General features: G+C 45.4%; 2 protein-coding genes across 5 annotated transcripts in view; one reads left to right on the top strand and one right to left on the bottom strand.

Moving 5' to 3' along the window:
- Positions 1-16,798, top strand: part of LOC140395379 (splicing factor U2AF 65 kDa subunit-like) — a 75,343-nt gene that overhangs the window by 25,764 nt on the left and 32,781 nt on the right. The window contains exons 3-6 of one of the 4 annotated variants that reach the window (XM_072483068.1): positions 10,598-10,701; positions 10,854-11,009; positions 12,819-12,931; positions 15,726-15,909. In XM_072483068.1, coding sequence (XP_072339169.1) covers positions 10,598-10,701; positions 10,854-11,009; positions 12,819-12,931; positions 15,726-15,909 — 557 coding nt within the window. Of the gene's footprint in view, positions 1-10,597; positions 10,702-10,853; positions 11,010-12,814; positions 12,932-15,725; positions 15,910-16,798 lie in introns of all 4 variants that reach the window. The other 3 variants (XM_072483067.1, XM_072483070.1, XM_072483069.1) reach the window with 3 other exon arrangements.
- The window catches only part of LOC140395380 (uncharacterized), a 242,299-nt gene continuing 241,363 nt past the window's right edge, over positions 15,863-16,798 (bottom strand). The window contains exon 17 of the mRNA XM_072483074.1: positions 15,863-15,981. Within this exon, the coding sequence (XP_072339175.1) occupies positions 15,942-15,981 (40 nt within the window). The 3' untranslated portion in view covers positions 15,863-15,941. The remainder of the gene's footprint in view (positions 15,982-16,798) is intronic.

Here is a 16,798-nt window from a genome sequence, read left to right as displayed (position 1 = left end):
CGAGTCTGCAGGAGTTGTCGCGGTGCCAATGAGTTGGGTCGAGTTGGGTGGGAACAAAGTCGGGATCGTTCGTGTGGTTCGGTGGTGTGGTTTAAGAAAGTGATGAGGAAGGGATCACTGGAGTCGAAGTCTGAGTCGCTGGGTATGGGACCAGGATAGTAGGGAGGCGTGCTGTGGCTGTCGTCAGAGTCACAGTCGCTGTCTCTGCTGCTGCAGTCTGTGGGCGTTCCGGGGCGGAGTGTAAAGTTTGTGGGTGGAGTCGGGGGCGAGTCCGTGTCTGGACTGGACGTGGAAGGGGTGGGTGTGGTTACGTTGGCTGTGGGCGGGGTTTGGTCTGCCGCGTCAAGCATGACGTGGTGGGCGTGGTTCGACTGTGCTCCATAAACCTTTAGCTGGTTTATGTGAAACCAGGCAGTCTTACCATTTTGGTATTTGATTTTGTATACCGATGGGCTTACTTTATCCGTAATGGAGTACGGACCCGAGTATTTCGGAGACAGAAATGTGCAGGGGTTATACACAGACAACATCACTTGTTGTCCTATATTATACTCCGTTGCATGTACTGCCTTATCAAAACATGCCTTGCTCTGTTTTCTTTTAGTGCCAAGTTTAACAGCGGCTGCTAACTGAGCCGTTTTTACATTCGCAAGTAATTGTTCAACGACTTTCTCATGGATGAGGGCCGTAACTTCAGGGCTGGTCAGGTCTAAATCCAACAAGTACTCTGTCCCTTTCATGGGGCGTCCGGTCATGAGGGTGTGTGGGGTGTAACCTGTGGAGGTGGAAACAGTGTTACGCAAAAACATCAGCGCAAAGGGGAGGACCGAATCCCAAGTGGTGTTATTCTCTCTAGACCATTTTCCTAAGGGTGGTTTTTAGGGTCCGATTCATGCGCTCCACTATACCACTCGACTGAGGGTGGTACGCAATGTGAAATTTTTGGGTTATGCCAAATATCGTGAGGACGTTCTGCATGACCCGTCCCGTAAAGTGAGAACCTTGGTCCGATTCAATACTGCGGGGGAGTCCCCATCTTGTAAAGATGTGGTGGGTTAGAATTTTGACTGTGGTTTTCGCGGTGTTGGTGCGGGCTGGAAATGCTTCCACCCACTTTGTAAAAGTGTCTATGACCACCAGAACATATTTATAGCCATTCCTGCAAGGGGGCAATGGACCTATAAAATCGATCTGGAGGTTAGTCCAGGGGCCGTTAACGGGTCGGGTGTGGCTGAGATGTGCCTTTTTGGCATATCTATCTGGGTTGTTCTGAGCGCAGATGAGGCAATTCTCAATGTAATGGGATACATCCTCTTTGAGATTAGGCCACCAACAAAGCTTTTTGAGGTGGGCTGCGGTAGGTTCGATTCCCTGGTGTCCATGACCATCATAGAATAAACAGATCATTTGATTCCTATCCTGCTCAGGAACTACATAAAGGGTGTCCTTTAGCACCACAGTGTCATGTGTGGTTATTGTATTTCTGTACCTCTCGTATGAGGCTGGAAACTTCCCTTTCACGATTTCAGTGAGAGCGCTATCCTGCTTCTGGGCCTCTACTAGATCTTCGATCCTAGTCAGCGTGACCTGAACTGCACTCACTGGGGCGCTCTCGGGGGGGGCTTCCAAAAATACCCATGCCTGGATCCTGCCTTAGCCAGCGCATCGGCGTTTACATTTCCAGGGGGGTGGGGGAGGAACGATGGTGGCTGCTGACTTTTATAATGCCAAAAGTCCTGTTCTTGGCTTTTTTCAGAATATGGCGGAGTAATGGGGCTGAGGGGAGGGGTTTCCCATCCGCGGAAACAAATCCTCTTGTTTCCCAGAGGGGCAGAAATTCAGTGAGGCTGTTGCACACGTATAGACTGTCTGAATATATGTCTGCTGGGCTGGGGAAGGAATCTGGGTGCTCTACAATGTAGGCGATGGCCGCAAGCTCTGCTGCCTGCGCGCCTAAGTGTCCGGGTAATTTTAATGCAATTTCCTCGAGGGCGCGTCCCTGCGCGTCCTCCACATAAATCCCACAACCTGTTATGCGTTGCCCATCCAGGATTGTGGAAGATCCATCCACATAAATCCTAATGGGGTCACACGTGTCCGGGTGAGGGGGGTTCTGAGATGGAGTGGCTAGTTTTCTGGGGGGTGTTTTAGCTATAAAGGGGCCTGTATTATGGTGGGGTGAAATGATCTCTCACTCATGGGGGTTTCCGGGGTACTGTAGATTGTCCGCTAAGTATGTGTGAGTCTTTGTCCGTTTTACTGTGATGTCCCATCCTTGTAAGAGAAGGGTCCACCTAGCAGCCCGGATTTGGCTGACATTGGCTGTTGGTACCGTCTTTAAGTCGTCCGTCTAGTAAAAGTTGGGTGGGGGTGTGCTCGGTCAAAATGGTGATGGGGTTCAGTCCGGTAATGTATGAGAAGTACTGGATTGCCCAGAAAACTGCGAGCAGGTGCCTCTCGCAGGCTGAGAATCCCTGCTCCACAGCATCTAAAATCCGGGAGGCATAAGCCACGGGTCTTAGCTGGTCGTGCCGTTCCTGCAGGAGCATGGCTGAAAGGGTGCGGTCTGTGGTCGCTACCTCTATGGCGTAAGGGGAAAGCGGGTCGGGAACTTGTAGTGCGGGGGCGGCTATGAGCGCCTGTTTTAATGATTCCACAGCATCCGTATGCTGCGGAAGCCATTCCCAGGGGGTTCCTTTCTTTAGGAGGTCTGAGAGGGGTGCTGCCTTGTTGGCGAAACCGTCAATGTGGTTTCGGCAGTAGCCAACCAGTCCTAAAAACGACCGGAGGGCTGAAACGTGTTGGGGAAGGGGCAATTTAGCGATCGAGTCAATTCTTTTGTACTCGATCTCGCGTTTGCCGTGTGTGATAATTGTACCCAAATATACCACTTTTTCTTCCAATATCTGGGCCTTTTTGGGGTTTACTTTACAGCCAATGGAATGTAGTAATTCCAGGAGTTCGGACAGAAGCTCAATGTGCTCTTCCTTTGTGTCTGTCTGCAGTAGTAGATCATCTACATGCTGTACCAGACATTCGGGGCGAGAACATTTTGCTAGTCCATTTGCCAGCTGTCGGTGGAAAATGGAGGGGGAGTTGTGGAAGCCTTGTGGCAGGCATGTCCACGTGTACTGCTGCGCTCTGAAAGTGAAGACAAATTTATACTGGCACGCCTTTGCCAATGGAATGGACCAGAACCCATTACTGACGTCCAAAACCGTGAAATATCGGGCATGGAGTCCCTGTTTGAGCATGGTCTCGGGACTTGTTGCAACGGTGGGGGCTGCTGCGGGGGTGACTTTATTGAGTTCCCGATAATCAATGGTCAAGCGCCATGATCCGTCGGGTTTCCTTACTGGCCAAATCGGGGCATTATTAGTTGAGGCTACCGATCTTAGGACGCCCTGCTCTAATAAGCTTTCTATGACCTTTAGGATTTCTCCCTCTGCTTCTAGGGGAAATCCGTACTGTTTTTGGGGTCTTGGGTCCGTCCTGTTGTTTGTACGGAACCGGTCATCCGTCCACAGTCGTGTTTGTGGGTTGCGAATGCTGCCCTGTTCTTTTGCAGGACTGCCCTAACCTGTCGGTCCGTGCTGAGTGTGCTGGGGCTGAACCAAAACTCGCCTACTGCGCTAATTTTGTTCATATAATCCCCTATATTGAGTGTTGCGGGGGGCTCTAGCGGATTTCTCCATCTTCCAGACACACTGGTTGACTGGATCGAAAGAGAGGTGATGAGAGTTCATGAAGTCGATCCCCAAAATGTGCCCTGCTGTTGGGGGCAGGTCGGCTAACACTACGGGGTGTTTTGTATTAATAGTTCCGATCTGGATGGGTACAGGGGTTGTGATATGTTCCTGTTGTGAGTGGTCTGTGAAGCCGCTGAGGGTGATAGTGGCTGTCGTGGGCCACATGTCCTTACCAAGGGTGGAGGAATTTAAGGTTGTGCGGGACCCTCCTGTGTCCCAGAGAAGCTCGATCGGCTGTCCCCTAAACTTTGCTGCGACTACGGGTCGTCCTGACCTATCCCAAAGGGTATCGCAGACCCAGCTGGGGGAGCCTGTACACCGTCAGTCCGTTCCGGTCAAGTCTGTCTGATTGGACTGGGCGCTAACGCTATGTATGGGCTCTGCCTTTTTCTTATTGAGAGTGCCTGTCTGTTGGGCTCTCTGTGGTTTTTTAGGGGCCTTGCATTCTTTGGCAAAATCTCCCAACTGTCCGCAATTGTAGCATTCTTGCGGTTTTGCTGGGGGGCTGCTCTTTCCCTCGTTTACCCAGGCGGGGTTGTGGAGAGTGGTTCTTACTGCCTGCACGTCTGCGGCGGCTTGGTTTTCCTCAGGGGTTCTAGCTGCGGGTTTACCGTGAGCCGCTTGTTCCCAAACGCGGGACAATCTTTTGACCACCCACTTCTCATTATGAGCCTCCTCCGAGGGGTCATAATTACTACAGGCATTCTGTCCTGCTTCCGTGGCATGGGAGATAAGGGTGCGGGTCCATTTGACCATATTGTCTGCGGACAAATGGGCACGGTCTACATTTCCGAAAACGGCTTCAAAGTTAATCCACAAGTGTCCTGCGAACGCTGTGGGGTGTTCAGACTTTTTCTGCCTGCACTTATTTAGACCGTCTACAGGGTCGCCCCGGTTGTACCCGATCGCATCCAGGATCGCGGTATGCATTTCTGCAAGGGTGCCTCCTCCTACGTTCTGTGGGTCGGGAAGGGCTGCTGCGACCGATGGGTCTAAGCTGAGGACCGTGAGCTTTACCTGCTCTTTCTCATCCAGGCCGTACGTGGTCGCCTGGTGTTTGACGGTGGCAAAGAAATGGTGTGGGTCTGAAGCGGGGAGGAATGGTGCGATTTTAGCACACGCGTCCCGTAATTGGGTCACTGTGAGGGGGGTGGAATATAAGACTTCCGCCTCGTCTGCTGTGGCGGTGCGGTGGGTTGTTACAGGGTTCATGGGAACCTGTATTACCTGCTGTGTGGGGGGTGGGGGTGCTCTCCTCCTTTGGGGTTTTCCCTGCGCACATGCTCCCTGAACATATCTCTGCGCTGTCTCTTGCAGTTCTTCCCAATCAGGGCCGTCTTCCTGGTCTAAACTTTCCCCAAAGGTTTCTTGGAATCCCTTTTGCACAGAAAGCATTGCTTGCAGGTCTGCAATTTGCTTTCGGCACTTTGCATGGTCTAAGGTACTCTGCCTTTGTTCCGTGGTTGCAGCGTGGAGTGCTCTCAAGGCTGCCTTGAGATCACTACATTGCTTCTGTAGTGTCTCCACCTGCTTCTCCGTCTCTTTCTTAACCAGGATGGCACACTGCGTGTCCTGATAAGCCTTCTCATACTGGGATTGAAAACTGCTTAAATGCTCCAGACAAGACTGGTAACCCTGTTTGGCGACAGCCACCTCTTCGTCCTTGGCTTCTAACTGCCTTTTCAATTCCAGGTTTTCCTTTTCCATCTCGCATACATCGATTTTACTCATACGATGTATGCCTTCTATTTCTTTTCGGAGCATCCTGACGACCTCCCCTGTGCCTCGCAATTGTGCCATGCAGGACACGATTGCCATCAGCTTGCGCGCTTTCGCTAAGCTTTTCTTATGGATTTCACTCATGTTCTCCCACCAAGTATGCCCTATACTTCCAGGACCTGAGTCGTCGTTATTACAGAAACCGCTCCACACGGGCCATCCTTTGCCCTGCAGAAATTTGTGAATTTCCACTTCCCAAATGGGACACTGTCCCACTCTAACGCTGCTGATCGGTGCGACCGCAAATTCTTCGGGGTTCATGAGGCGTTGCATTGCCTGCATGGCCATCTCTCTTATCTGCTCGTTACGTTCAAATTTGGAACAGGGGGCTAAGGTGGTGTCGTAGATGCGGGTACGGCTTGCGCTAATTTCCGAAAATACAGACTTCTGACAGTTTTGACGCAACAAAATCTATCAGTTTTACCTTATAACCCTGTTAGTTACGCATGCATACACACACTTCCGAATTGTGAATTATTAACCAGAACCGCTTGAACACTTGTGGTTTTTTTGTTTTTGTTTCCGATTGGATTCTATTCAAATTGTTGGGGTTCTCCCGGAGTGGTTTTCCACTTCTATGTCAGATCCCACCAGAGTCGCCAATTATGTTGCTCTTTTTAGCCTTAGTTTATTAGCTCTGATTATGTCACCTTTGCTCACGAGTCGCCAGGTATCTTTCTGATACCGCCACGTGGTTCAAGCTCGAGTTATGATTAATAAGTCAGCACACCGCTTAGTAAGATTGAAATCAACGGTCATTTATTATATACAACACGTAATGCTTACACAATAATCCTACCATCTATATAGAAACCTATCACTACTGGCCAATACTTAACTTTAGGAAGGGCCCACCAGGTCAGGGAAACGAATGGCTTATCGAATCGGATCTGGCCCGCGGGATTCAAAACGGCTGATACAGGTCGATGGCTAGGAGTCTATCGGGTAGCGATCGCTGGAGTCAAACTTACTGTTTCTTTGTCGATGTTCTTGCGAAGGTCTCGAACAGGAGAAGAAGGGAGAGAGCGAGCGATCTGAACTTGGCCCCTTACTTTATAGGGCCCAGGGGCTTCCCGCCTCTCGGGGTGGCCCTTGACCCTGAGTCCCAAGTGATTGGACTTGTTCCCAATCACTGGGTTCGATACGTCCAATAACGGGGCGATTCCTCGATCGGGGGGTGGTCGTTCACCTGTCTTTGTTTCGGCCACTGCAGGCGCCGACAGGTCTGGCCCGGCATTCAATTGCTAATGTGCTGCAATTGTTCCCGGGGATAGCCGATTAAATTGCAGATGTCTGGGTTGATGTGCTGCTAATGGTCTTGAGTATCGATCTGGGCCGACTTCCCCAGAGCCGAATACGCTATTCTGTCTGCAGCTGTCTTGTTTGTGTCCTGTTGGCTGCTTTTCCCATCAGCCTTTTCGGTGAGCCATTTTAAATCGGGTTTTGCCAAATTAATAGGGAATCAGCCATTTTAGGTGGCTACACCCTGAATTCTTTCCTCAAACCAGAGATTACAATAGCTTCAAAATCACTAGTCCCATCCCACAAAAAATCATCGACATACATCATAAAAATGCCAGAAAGATTTCCTTTATAGTGCCAGTAAAACATTGCAGGATCTGCTTTCAACTGGCAACAGCCTAACTTTAACAAAACTGACCTTACCGAAAAATGCCAGACTCGAGATGCATCATTTAATCCATATAGTCTTACTCATGTTCTGAGATCTTGACAATCTACGTCCCCTCTCCCGCCTGGTATCTCGTTCTGTACTGCTACTGCTTGATCTTTCCCTTCTGCTGTGGGATGTCCTTTCAATTGTTCTCGACCTTTTCCTGCGGACCTGTTCACTACCCTATGTACTATCTGAACTGGCACTGCGTTTCTGTGCCCTCCATTTTTGAAATTTGTTTTCTAATCCATTGTCTTGACTCCTTCCCCTGAATGCTGTACATTCAACCAATGTTTATACTTTCCAGTGGTCTTCCCTGCTCTACTAATAACAGTTGCATCATTCCATTGGCTAGACCCTTCAAAAGTATGTCACTTTTGTACCAACTTTTGGCAGTTGCCCTTTCGGAAAAATGGCCTGTTTTAATTCACCAGAAGTGTTGTGTTCCTCCAGAAACCCTGTCTATATCAGTTAATTGGTCCTCATAGTTCTGTAACACATGCGTACCAGATGACTCTGGTTCCTCGTCATGTCTGTCTGCTCTGTCTAAATTTGAAAATTTGTAATCTGTACCCATTATCCTTGATGAATGGACCCTAGCAGTTTGATTACCATGTTGCAAAATAATTGTTTTGCCATCTATGCCTATGATCTTCCCTGGGCCTTTCCATTCATTAGAATTGTCTCTCTTATAGTATACTATGTCTCCTTGCTGAAAAACGGCATCTGATGGCCGTACGTTATCTCTTAAAGCTCTGCGAATTCTTTCAGACACTTCTGCTTCCAAAAAAGCTTTTCTACTCCTATGTAATGCATTTAAATGTTCAGCAAAACCAGAGCTAATTGTAGCCCCCTTCCAAGCTGGAGGCTGGTCATTCAAAATGGATGGAATTTTAGGATTTCTACCAAACACTAATTGATAAAAGACTATTGCCCCCAACCATCTGCAATGAATTATTTGCATGTACTGCCCATGCTAAAGCTGAATTTAGCCTGCAATTTGGCCGATCTGCCAAAATTTTCCGAAGCATGTCATCGATGACAGCATGATTTCTTTCACAGACACCATTACTAAATGGGCTTTCTGCAGCCGTATTCATAACTCTGATAGTCATGTTTTCCCACATATCCCTAAACTCATCATTAGCAAATTCTCCCCCATTGTCCGTAAGGAATTTTTCCGGTGGACCCATTCCTGTCCCTATCCATTTTTCCACGATTTGATCCCGAATTACTCTCTTTTCTTTACTTCGTACAATCGTTGATTGACTAAATCTGGTTGCTAAATCTACAAAATGCAAAATAAATATATTATTTGCTTTATCCCAGATCTTAAGGTCCATGGCCACAATGTCGTTAAAATCCCTGGCCAAAGGTAGGGTTACTATCGGTCGTGCTGGTGTCCTTCTGTACTTCCTACAAACTTCACAGCGGTCACTAACCTGTTCTATCAGTTTAGTATAGTCGTCATCCCTTACCCCTGCATCCTTTAATAAATTTTTCAGCCTCCGAGGAGACGGATGTGCAAATTGCCTATGCAGTTTTAATACCACAAGCTTTTTATCAGCTAAAGTCCCATTTTCAACTGCCATTAACACATCCTCAACCACTCTACTTGAAAAATTATTTGTCAGTAATGGAATACAATAGTGTCCCGACTGTGTAAATTGTAAGTCCACCGTCTTTCCAAAAACTGTTGCCTTATCCTGTTCCATATCCAGTTTCATGTGTGCTTTCTTCATCGATGGTCTGCTCAGAAGCAAAGGTATCTCACTTGAAACAACATCCGTGCTAATGAAATGATTCACTCCGGCAATATTGTAAGGGATCACCACTCTTTTCAGCGACTTTAGAGTATTATCATCCCCAAACCTGAAACTTGTGGAACTTTCAAATTCCTTAACCTTGTTACGATTTTCAGCATTCAAAGAGTCCAGGTAACATTTTAACCAGTCAATTCCACACACAGTAGATGTGCAGCCACTGTCCAATACAGCACAGTTGAAGGATTCTGCACCCAACACCCTCATTACCGGCGTAAAACTGCTTGTCAATAGGACAATGCCTTCTTTCTGGTCACTATCTTTTTTTTTTTCCTTCTCACTCACTCCTTGGTTTGATCAGGAAAAGTTGTATCTTTCAGACCTTCACATTTGCACCGCAACCCTCCTCTGCTACCATTGTTAGACGTTTTAGTTGCTGTGAAATGAAGAGTCTAAAGTTCTTGTTCCTTTTCATCAAACACCATTTATTTCACTTCCACAGCCTCTGCACAAAATTCTTAACAACACACCACCTCCCAGAGGCCACCTGAAGCCCCTTTACATATCAGTGTCAATTAATGGACACTTAACATAAATGAGACAACTAATTCCAATGTCTCGTAACCCATTACTTAACATGTTTGTGCGTTTTCTCAGACTTCTGTATCTCCTGCCCGATGGAAGAAGTTGGAAGAGTGTATAGGTGAGGTGTGAGGGGTCTTTGATTATGTTGCCCGCTTTCCCCAGGCAGCGGGAGGTGTAGATGAAGTCAATGGATGGGAGGCAGATTCGTGTATGGACTAAGCTGTGTTCACGACTCTGAAGTTTCTTGCGATCCTGAGCCGAGCAGTTGCCATACCAGGCTGTGATGCAGCCAGATAAGATGCTTTCTATGGTGCATCTGTAAAAGTTGGTAAGAGTTAATGTGGACATGCCGAATTTCCTTAGTTTCCTGAGGAAGTATAGGCGCTGTTGTGCTTTCTTGGTGATAGCGTCGACGTGGGTGGACCAGGACATATTTTTGGAGATGTGTTACCCATGGAATTTGAAACTGCTAATCATCTCCACCTCGGCCCCGTTGATGCAGACAGGGGTGTGTGCAGTTGCTTCCTGAAGTCAATGACCAGCTCTTTAGTTTTGCTGGCATTGAGGGAGAGATTGTTGTCGCTGCACCACTCCACTAGGTTCTCTATCTCCCTCCTGTATTCTGACTCGTCGTTATTCGAGATCCGGCCCACTATGGTCATATCGTCAGCAAACTTGCTGACGATAAAACTGCATCTCTGACACTACCAAATGTGGAAGAATCTATCTTGTTCAACGTAAAGGTTTCTGCACACCAAAGATTCCATGATGCCAGCCTACCCTTCCCTTGTAGGGTGAATTTCTTTAATTCTATTGATAGCTTTGCTGTTTCTGTGGGGCAGAAGGGTGGCAGGATCCAAACATTTTCTCGCTTGTAGGTTAAGCTCTATCACTGGATCTAAGAAGGTTTGTATGATCAACATTAGTATGGGATAAATATTTCATCACAAACAAAATTATCCTACCTGGGCGTGATATGATTTCTGATGTTTCAGTAGCATTCATTAAAGCATTAAATTTTGCAAGTTTTGTTTGTTTTATCCCTACAGTCGGTCTCCCCGTCGCTCTCGTAGAAAGAAGCCCTACAGATACTGGGATGTGCCTCCTCCAGGCTTTGAGCACGTTACCCCGATGCAGTACAAGGCAATGCAAGGTAGATTCTCCCAATTTGTTATGTTGAGTTTAATGAGAACCAAGTCAGACTGTTTTATGTGATGATCTGGCTGCTGTAGTGTTACTCTTCAGTGAACATATCCGTATTGCACTAAGGAAAAGAATATGTGTCTCTCCCTCTGTTTTCCTTAGCTGCGGGTCAGATCCCTGCTACAGCACTGTTGGCAACCTCCACAGTAGGTGGTGTGACGATCACACCAACACAGGTTCCTATCATTGGCAGCCAAATGACCAGGCAGGCCAGACGATTGTATGTTGGCAACATACCCTTTGGTGTCACAGAGGCAAGTGCAAAGTATCTAAATTTATTTTACTGTCTTGGTTTCGCTTAATAGTACAACAGCAACAGGCCTCATTAAAATGGTTGAGTGAAAAGGTCATTTAGATGGGTCAAAGTACTGGGAAATCTAGAGAAGAAATGGATCATCTAGCTAAAAAAAAACCATCTGTGTGCTTGCCTTTCCCCTTTTAAATTGGATGGTGGGACAAATAGGAGATATTAAGTTGCAGGGTTGCAAGCACAGCAGTTGGGAAATCCCACTCTGTGATGGTTTTGCAGCTGAGAAAGAGAATAAAGATTATGCTCCATGGTTTCCTGATCTTGTTGGGTTTGAATTGGATGAAAACGTGCAAGAATAAAACCATTGTAAGGGAAGGAAAACATGTAATTTTAGAGTCCCTTTCATGACCTCTGGACATCTCATAACACTTTCTTTTGAAGTTGAATTGCTGTTATAACGCGGAAACATAACTGCCAATTTGTACACAGCAAGGTGATAGTTGTGGGGTAAATGTTTGCCAGGACACGAGGACAATTTCGCTGTTCTTTGAATAGACCATGGGACCTTTTGCAACCACTTGACGGCTGGCAAGGCTTCAAATTAACATCTCATTCAAAAGCCAGTGGCTGTAATATCGTAGCACTCTCCATGTGGTAAAGGACAGCCTAGATTACTCATGCAAGTCTCTGGCGTGAGGCTTGAACCCATGTCCTAGCTCTGATGTGAACGTTACTTCTAAGCCAAGGCTTATACATAGTGGAGAGAGAAAGTTGAAAAAATAGGTGGGTTTAGGGGAAGAATTCCAGAGCATGGAGCCAATGCAGCTGAAGACAAAAATGGGGCAAATAGTTGGGACAGAGACAGAAAAGGCTAGAGTCAGAGGAGTGAGATTTCAGGCATGGAGGAGGTTTAGAGTTGGGGAGGGGCAAGGCCAGAAATGGATTCAAATATGAGAATAAGAATTTTAAATGAAACCTTTGCAGACCGGTATGTCAGGTGTGAGTAGAATTAGCCAAGGGTATTGAGGTTGCTATATCCTCCACAGGTCAGTGTCTTAATAATTCTGGCTGCAAAAGATTATTGCTGTGCTGTTTATGGAGAATAAGATGTGGTGGGATTAACAATGGCTTAGTATCGTAAGCCAGTATTAATTTTCCAATTATACTTAACTGTTTACAAGCGTAGGGCTTTTTGGATTCTGTAACCGTTTTGCTCCCCCACCCCACTAAAAAAAACTTCATGGGTCAGTGTGCCTTGCAACGAGGTACTGAGCTGATTAGAATTGATATTGGAATCTTTAGGTGCAATTATGTAAAATTGAGCTGTGGTTTCTTTTGTGATTGCTGTACAAACAACCCTTGCCAGAAGTGAGAATGTGCCTGGTGTCAACTCTCTTCCTCTGATCAAATAGACCGTTCAATACTCAGAGCCAAGGTGAGCACATGGAAAGCACCTATAGAACTGTACCATCTTGCACCTTTTCAATTTTCTCCCCACAGCATCTGTTGAAAAGGTAGAGAGACGCGAACGGCAATTTGAGCTGTTTGGATTTTTTGTAAATAGAATTGACCTCCCCCACTCCAGCATAATCTTTTGTACAATCTGTTTGCAGATTGTCAGAAGAACTGACTTTGATAACGGTTCTTGTGTGGGTAGAATTGTATGGGTATAGTAGTATAACTGAGCTGTTAGTGAGTTGATTTTTTAAAGTGTTGATAGCATGTCAAAATGTGGGAAACGCATCCATTTGTGATACAGGTGGTGCTCAATAGCAGATTTTAAGGTGTCTGTGCATACCGTTTATTCCCTTAGGAAGCCATGGCAGACTTCTTTAATGCTCAGATGCGCCTTGCTGGGTTGTCGCAGGCTCCAGGGAACCCTGTACTGGCTGTGCAGATTAATCAAGATAAAAACTTTGCTTTTCTCGAGGTAAGTCTGTGTCCTTGATTTCTAATATTATTTCTAAAACAAATATTTATTTTAGCTGCCCAGCTTTCTTTACTTTATAGGGCAAGTTACTGAAACAGAACAAAAATTGTCCCTTGTGCACTGCCTTGGGTTAATCCTGAGGACATGTGCCTGGCAAATATAGAATAATAGTTATTTGAAATGGTACGGGGGCAATCAAATTGAGTGATTGAACTGAATTCCTGAACTGAGTTTGAACTTCACGGTGTAGGCTGTAATTGGGGATGTCAGGAAAGGCACAGACACATTAATTACTGGAGGAAAATCTATAACTGGTGCGAAAAATATATGAATTAATAGCCATCGTTGAAGGAATGCATTGTATTTGTTACTTCATAGCTAACTGCTTATAAAATGCTTAATAAATGCTTTGTATAAGAATTTTGCAACTATTTGCTTGTGCAGTGTTCACGTTTCCATTGGAGAGGGTGGGCAGGTGTAGTCTCTGGCAGTTGTTACAATTGAGGTTTATATGATTGTTATATTTTAGGGCTGTGTCTTTAATTTGGAGTAAAATGAAGGCACAGGTGTGACCTGTTCAAAAGTCCACATGACACCCAGCCTGGCTGGCTTGAATGTTAGAGAATGTCATTTGATAAGGTCCCTCATGGCAGAATGGTGCAAAAGATTAAATCACATGGGGTCAGGGGTGAACAAACTGGATGGATTCAGAACTGGTTTGGCCATAGAAGACAGAGGGTAGCAGTGGAAGGGTGTTTTTGTGAATGGAGGTTTGTAACTAGTGGTGTTCCGCAGGGATCAGTACTGGGACTTCTGCTCTTTGTAATATATGTAAATGACTTGTAAGACAACGTAGTGGGTCTGATTAGCAAGTTTACGGATGATACTAAGATTGCAGGAGCTGCGGATAGTGATGTGGAATGTCAGATACAACAGGATATAGATAGGCTGCAAAATTGGGCAGAGAAATGGCAGATGGAATTTAACCCGGATAAATGTGAGGTGATGCATTTTGGTAGATCCAGTTCGGGTAGGAGCTACAAAATACATGGCAGAACCATCAGTAGCATAGAGACACAGAGAGATCTGGGTGTGCAGGTCCACAGAGCCTTAAAAATGGCAGCACAGGTGGAAATGGTGGTAAAGAAAGCCTTCATAGGACTGGGTATCAGTATAAAAGCTCGATGTTACAGTTATATAGAATGTTGGTTAGGCCACATTTGGAATACTGTGTCCAATTCTGGTCCAGAAGGCCGTGGAGGCTTTGGAGAGAGTACAGAAAATGTTTACCAGGATGTTGCCTGGTATGGAGAGTATTAGCTATGAGGAGAGATTGAATAAACTGGGATTGTTCTCCCTAGAGAGGCGGAGGCTGAGGGACGACCTGATGGAAGTATATAAAATGATTAGGGGTATAGATAGGGTGAACAGTTGGAGGGTGAACAGTTGGAGGCTTTTTCCCAGGGCGGAAATTACAATTACAAGGGGGCACAAGTTCAGGGTGAGGAGGGAAAGGTTCAGCGGAGATGTGCGGGGTAAGTTTTTTACACAGAGGATGGTGGTGGCCTGGAATGCACTGCCAAATGAAGTGGTTGAGGCAGATATGTTAGTGATCTTTAAGACTTATCTGGATAGGCACATGAACAGATGGGGTATAGAAGGATACAGGCAGTTGGTCTAGATAGGACACGTGATCGGCCCAGGCTTGGAGGGTCGAAGGGCCTGTTCCTATGCTGTCTTGTTCTTTGTTTGTTGTATTAAAGGAGGCCAGGATTGTTTTACTGGGAAGAAGGTGCAAGGGGTTTATACTTTTGAGACAATGGCAGCAGCCTGTGTGCTACCTTTGAGATTGAGTCTCCAGTCTCAGAAATGTATTGAGAATATTGTAAACATTTGTGTTTTAAACTGCCCACTGCCTATTTACTTCCAAGGTAAGAGAGTTGGGAGTCTCAAAATTTCTCCTCTTAAATCATATGGTCATGTGTACATTGTCACAGAGTAAGACTTTGAGCGATATCCCTGAAAACTCAAGACAAAGATAATCTGCTAGGATCTGGGAGGGGGAAGGGAACTATAAATTGCAATATTCTGTGATTCAGCAAGCAGGAGTGTGGGTGGGATCTTATTCTAGGATTGAAAAGACCGAATTTGTGAGGCGTTAAAATAAGCCTGGAAGATTTGCCTAGCTTAGCTAGAAGAGTTTTCAGGGGGAGGAAACTGAACTGTGAAAGACAATTTTGTGATTAAAGGTTCCCAGACTGAGAAAGAAAAAGAACAGAAGTAAACTCTCTTATGGGCTAAGAATCACCCTGGACTGGTTCCACGAGAATTGGATGTCTACTGAAAAGGATGGTGTAAATTATATTTATGAAGTGTGTTTTTGGCTTCAAAAAAGGGGAAAGATAATGTTTATTCAACAGTCCTCTTAGTCTTTTATTACAGTAACATGAATACTTGTGTCATCCTTTCAACTCTTAACTGGTAGTTCAAATTTCCTTTAAAAAGGTATTGATCTCTAAAGAGATTGTAACACAGTGCTGGTCTTGAATCATTGCAAAAGAAGTGGTTGAATTTCCTTCCATCTTGTATTTTCCCCATCCTGTATGAAGTTGCATCTTTTTTTAATCTCTTATCAGAGGACAGGGCTGCTGTTGCAGCTTTACCTTGAGTTTTGATTCAGTTAAGACCTGCTCCATCTAAAAGCACTGAATCATTTATATGCATCTGTTTGGTCTAGCCTTTTTAAAAAAAATAACGTGGTGTTCTTAATATTCTACCGCTGGTCTCTTCCTAGTTCCGTTCAGTCGATGAAACTACACAAGCCATGGCGTTTGATGGCATCATCTTCCAGGGTCAGTCTTTGAAGATCCGACGTCCCCATGATTACCAACCTCTGCCAGGCATGTCTGAGCAACCTTCTTTCCATGTTCCAGGTCCGTCAAAAAATGCAACATCTGTGTGCTGGACTTCCTTTGCAGGTTTAAGTATACTGCATGCATCAGATGTAATGTCAGGTCACCAAAATGTTATTTACATCAGCTATTTGTTGGCTAAAATGGAAAAATAAAAAATATTAAAACAAACATCTACAAAAACAAAATTGAAAACAAAATGCAGATACTATTTCAAACAAAATGCAAGGAAAGTCAGTGTCAGAACTCGCACAGCAGAATTATAATTCTGTGGATGAAAAACGCAGGGTGACTATTTGACTCGGAATGTGTGAATACTCTGAGTTGCATCCTGATCGAAGGAATATTATGTTGACATCAGAAATGACATTAAAATGGGTCAGACTATGGTGTGCCATGCTATTCTTGCTACCTAAACTAATTTCAAATATGTTGAGGCAGTGGGGAGTGGGTGGTGGTGTAATTTCCAGTGATGAACAGTTAAGCCAAGATTGTTTAAGCCTTGCGTACTGAGGCTCCCATCCAAGGAGGTTGCTGACTCTGCCGTCTTCCTATAGTGGAAGATGGAGCACTACAGTTGTCAAACTCCTGTGTCTGCAACACGAGCAGCACTACGATCTCGCAAGGTGCAAAATACATCTGACTTCGATAATAGACTGCATTTTTAGCCAAGTCACTTGAGCAGAAATGTGGCAATTGTTTCACTGAGCCCCTATTACATCTGTTATATTAGATGCTGTAAAATTGAGCAGAAAGTTAATTTTAGCAGAGATTCAGTAATGATGGTCAATGGGTTCAGATAATGTTTAAAACGTAAAATGTATTGGCTCCCGTTATTTAAGGTTTGAAATTTGGAAACAAAATGCTACTTTAGCTCTTGTTGGGCTTGGGGTGGTGGAGAAAATACACTTTATGAAAAGAATTCACCTTCACTTTGCTCTTTTTCTCTTTTTTT

The sequence above is a fragment of the Scyliorhinus torazame genome, chromosome 18, assembly GCF_047496885.1.
Source record: "Scyliorhinus torazame isolate Kashiwa2021f chromosome 18, sScyTor2.1, whole genome shotgun sequence".
NCBI lineage: Eukaryota > Metazoa > Chordata > Chondrichthyes > Carcharhiniformes > Scyliorhinidae > Scyliorhinus > Scyliorhinus torazame.
Note: the sequence above shows the minus strand (reverse complement) of the source record. Positions and strands in the feature narration are given on the sequence as shown.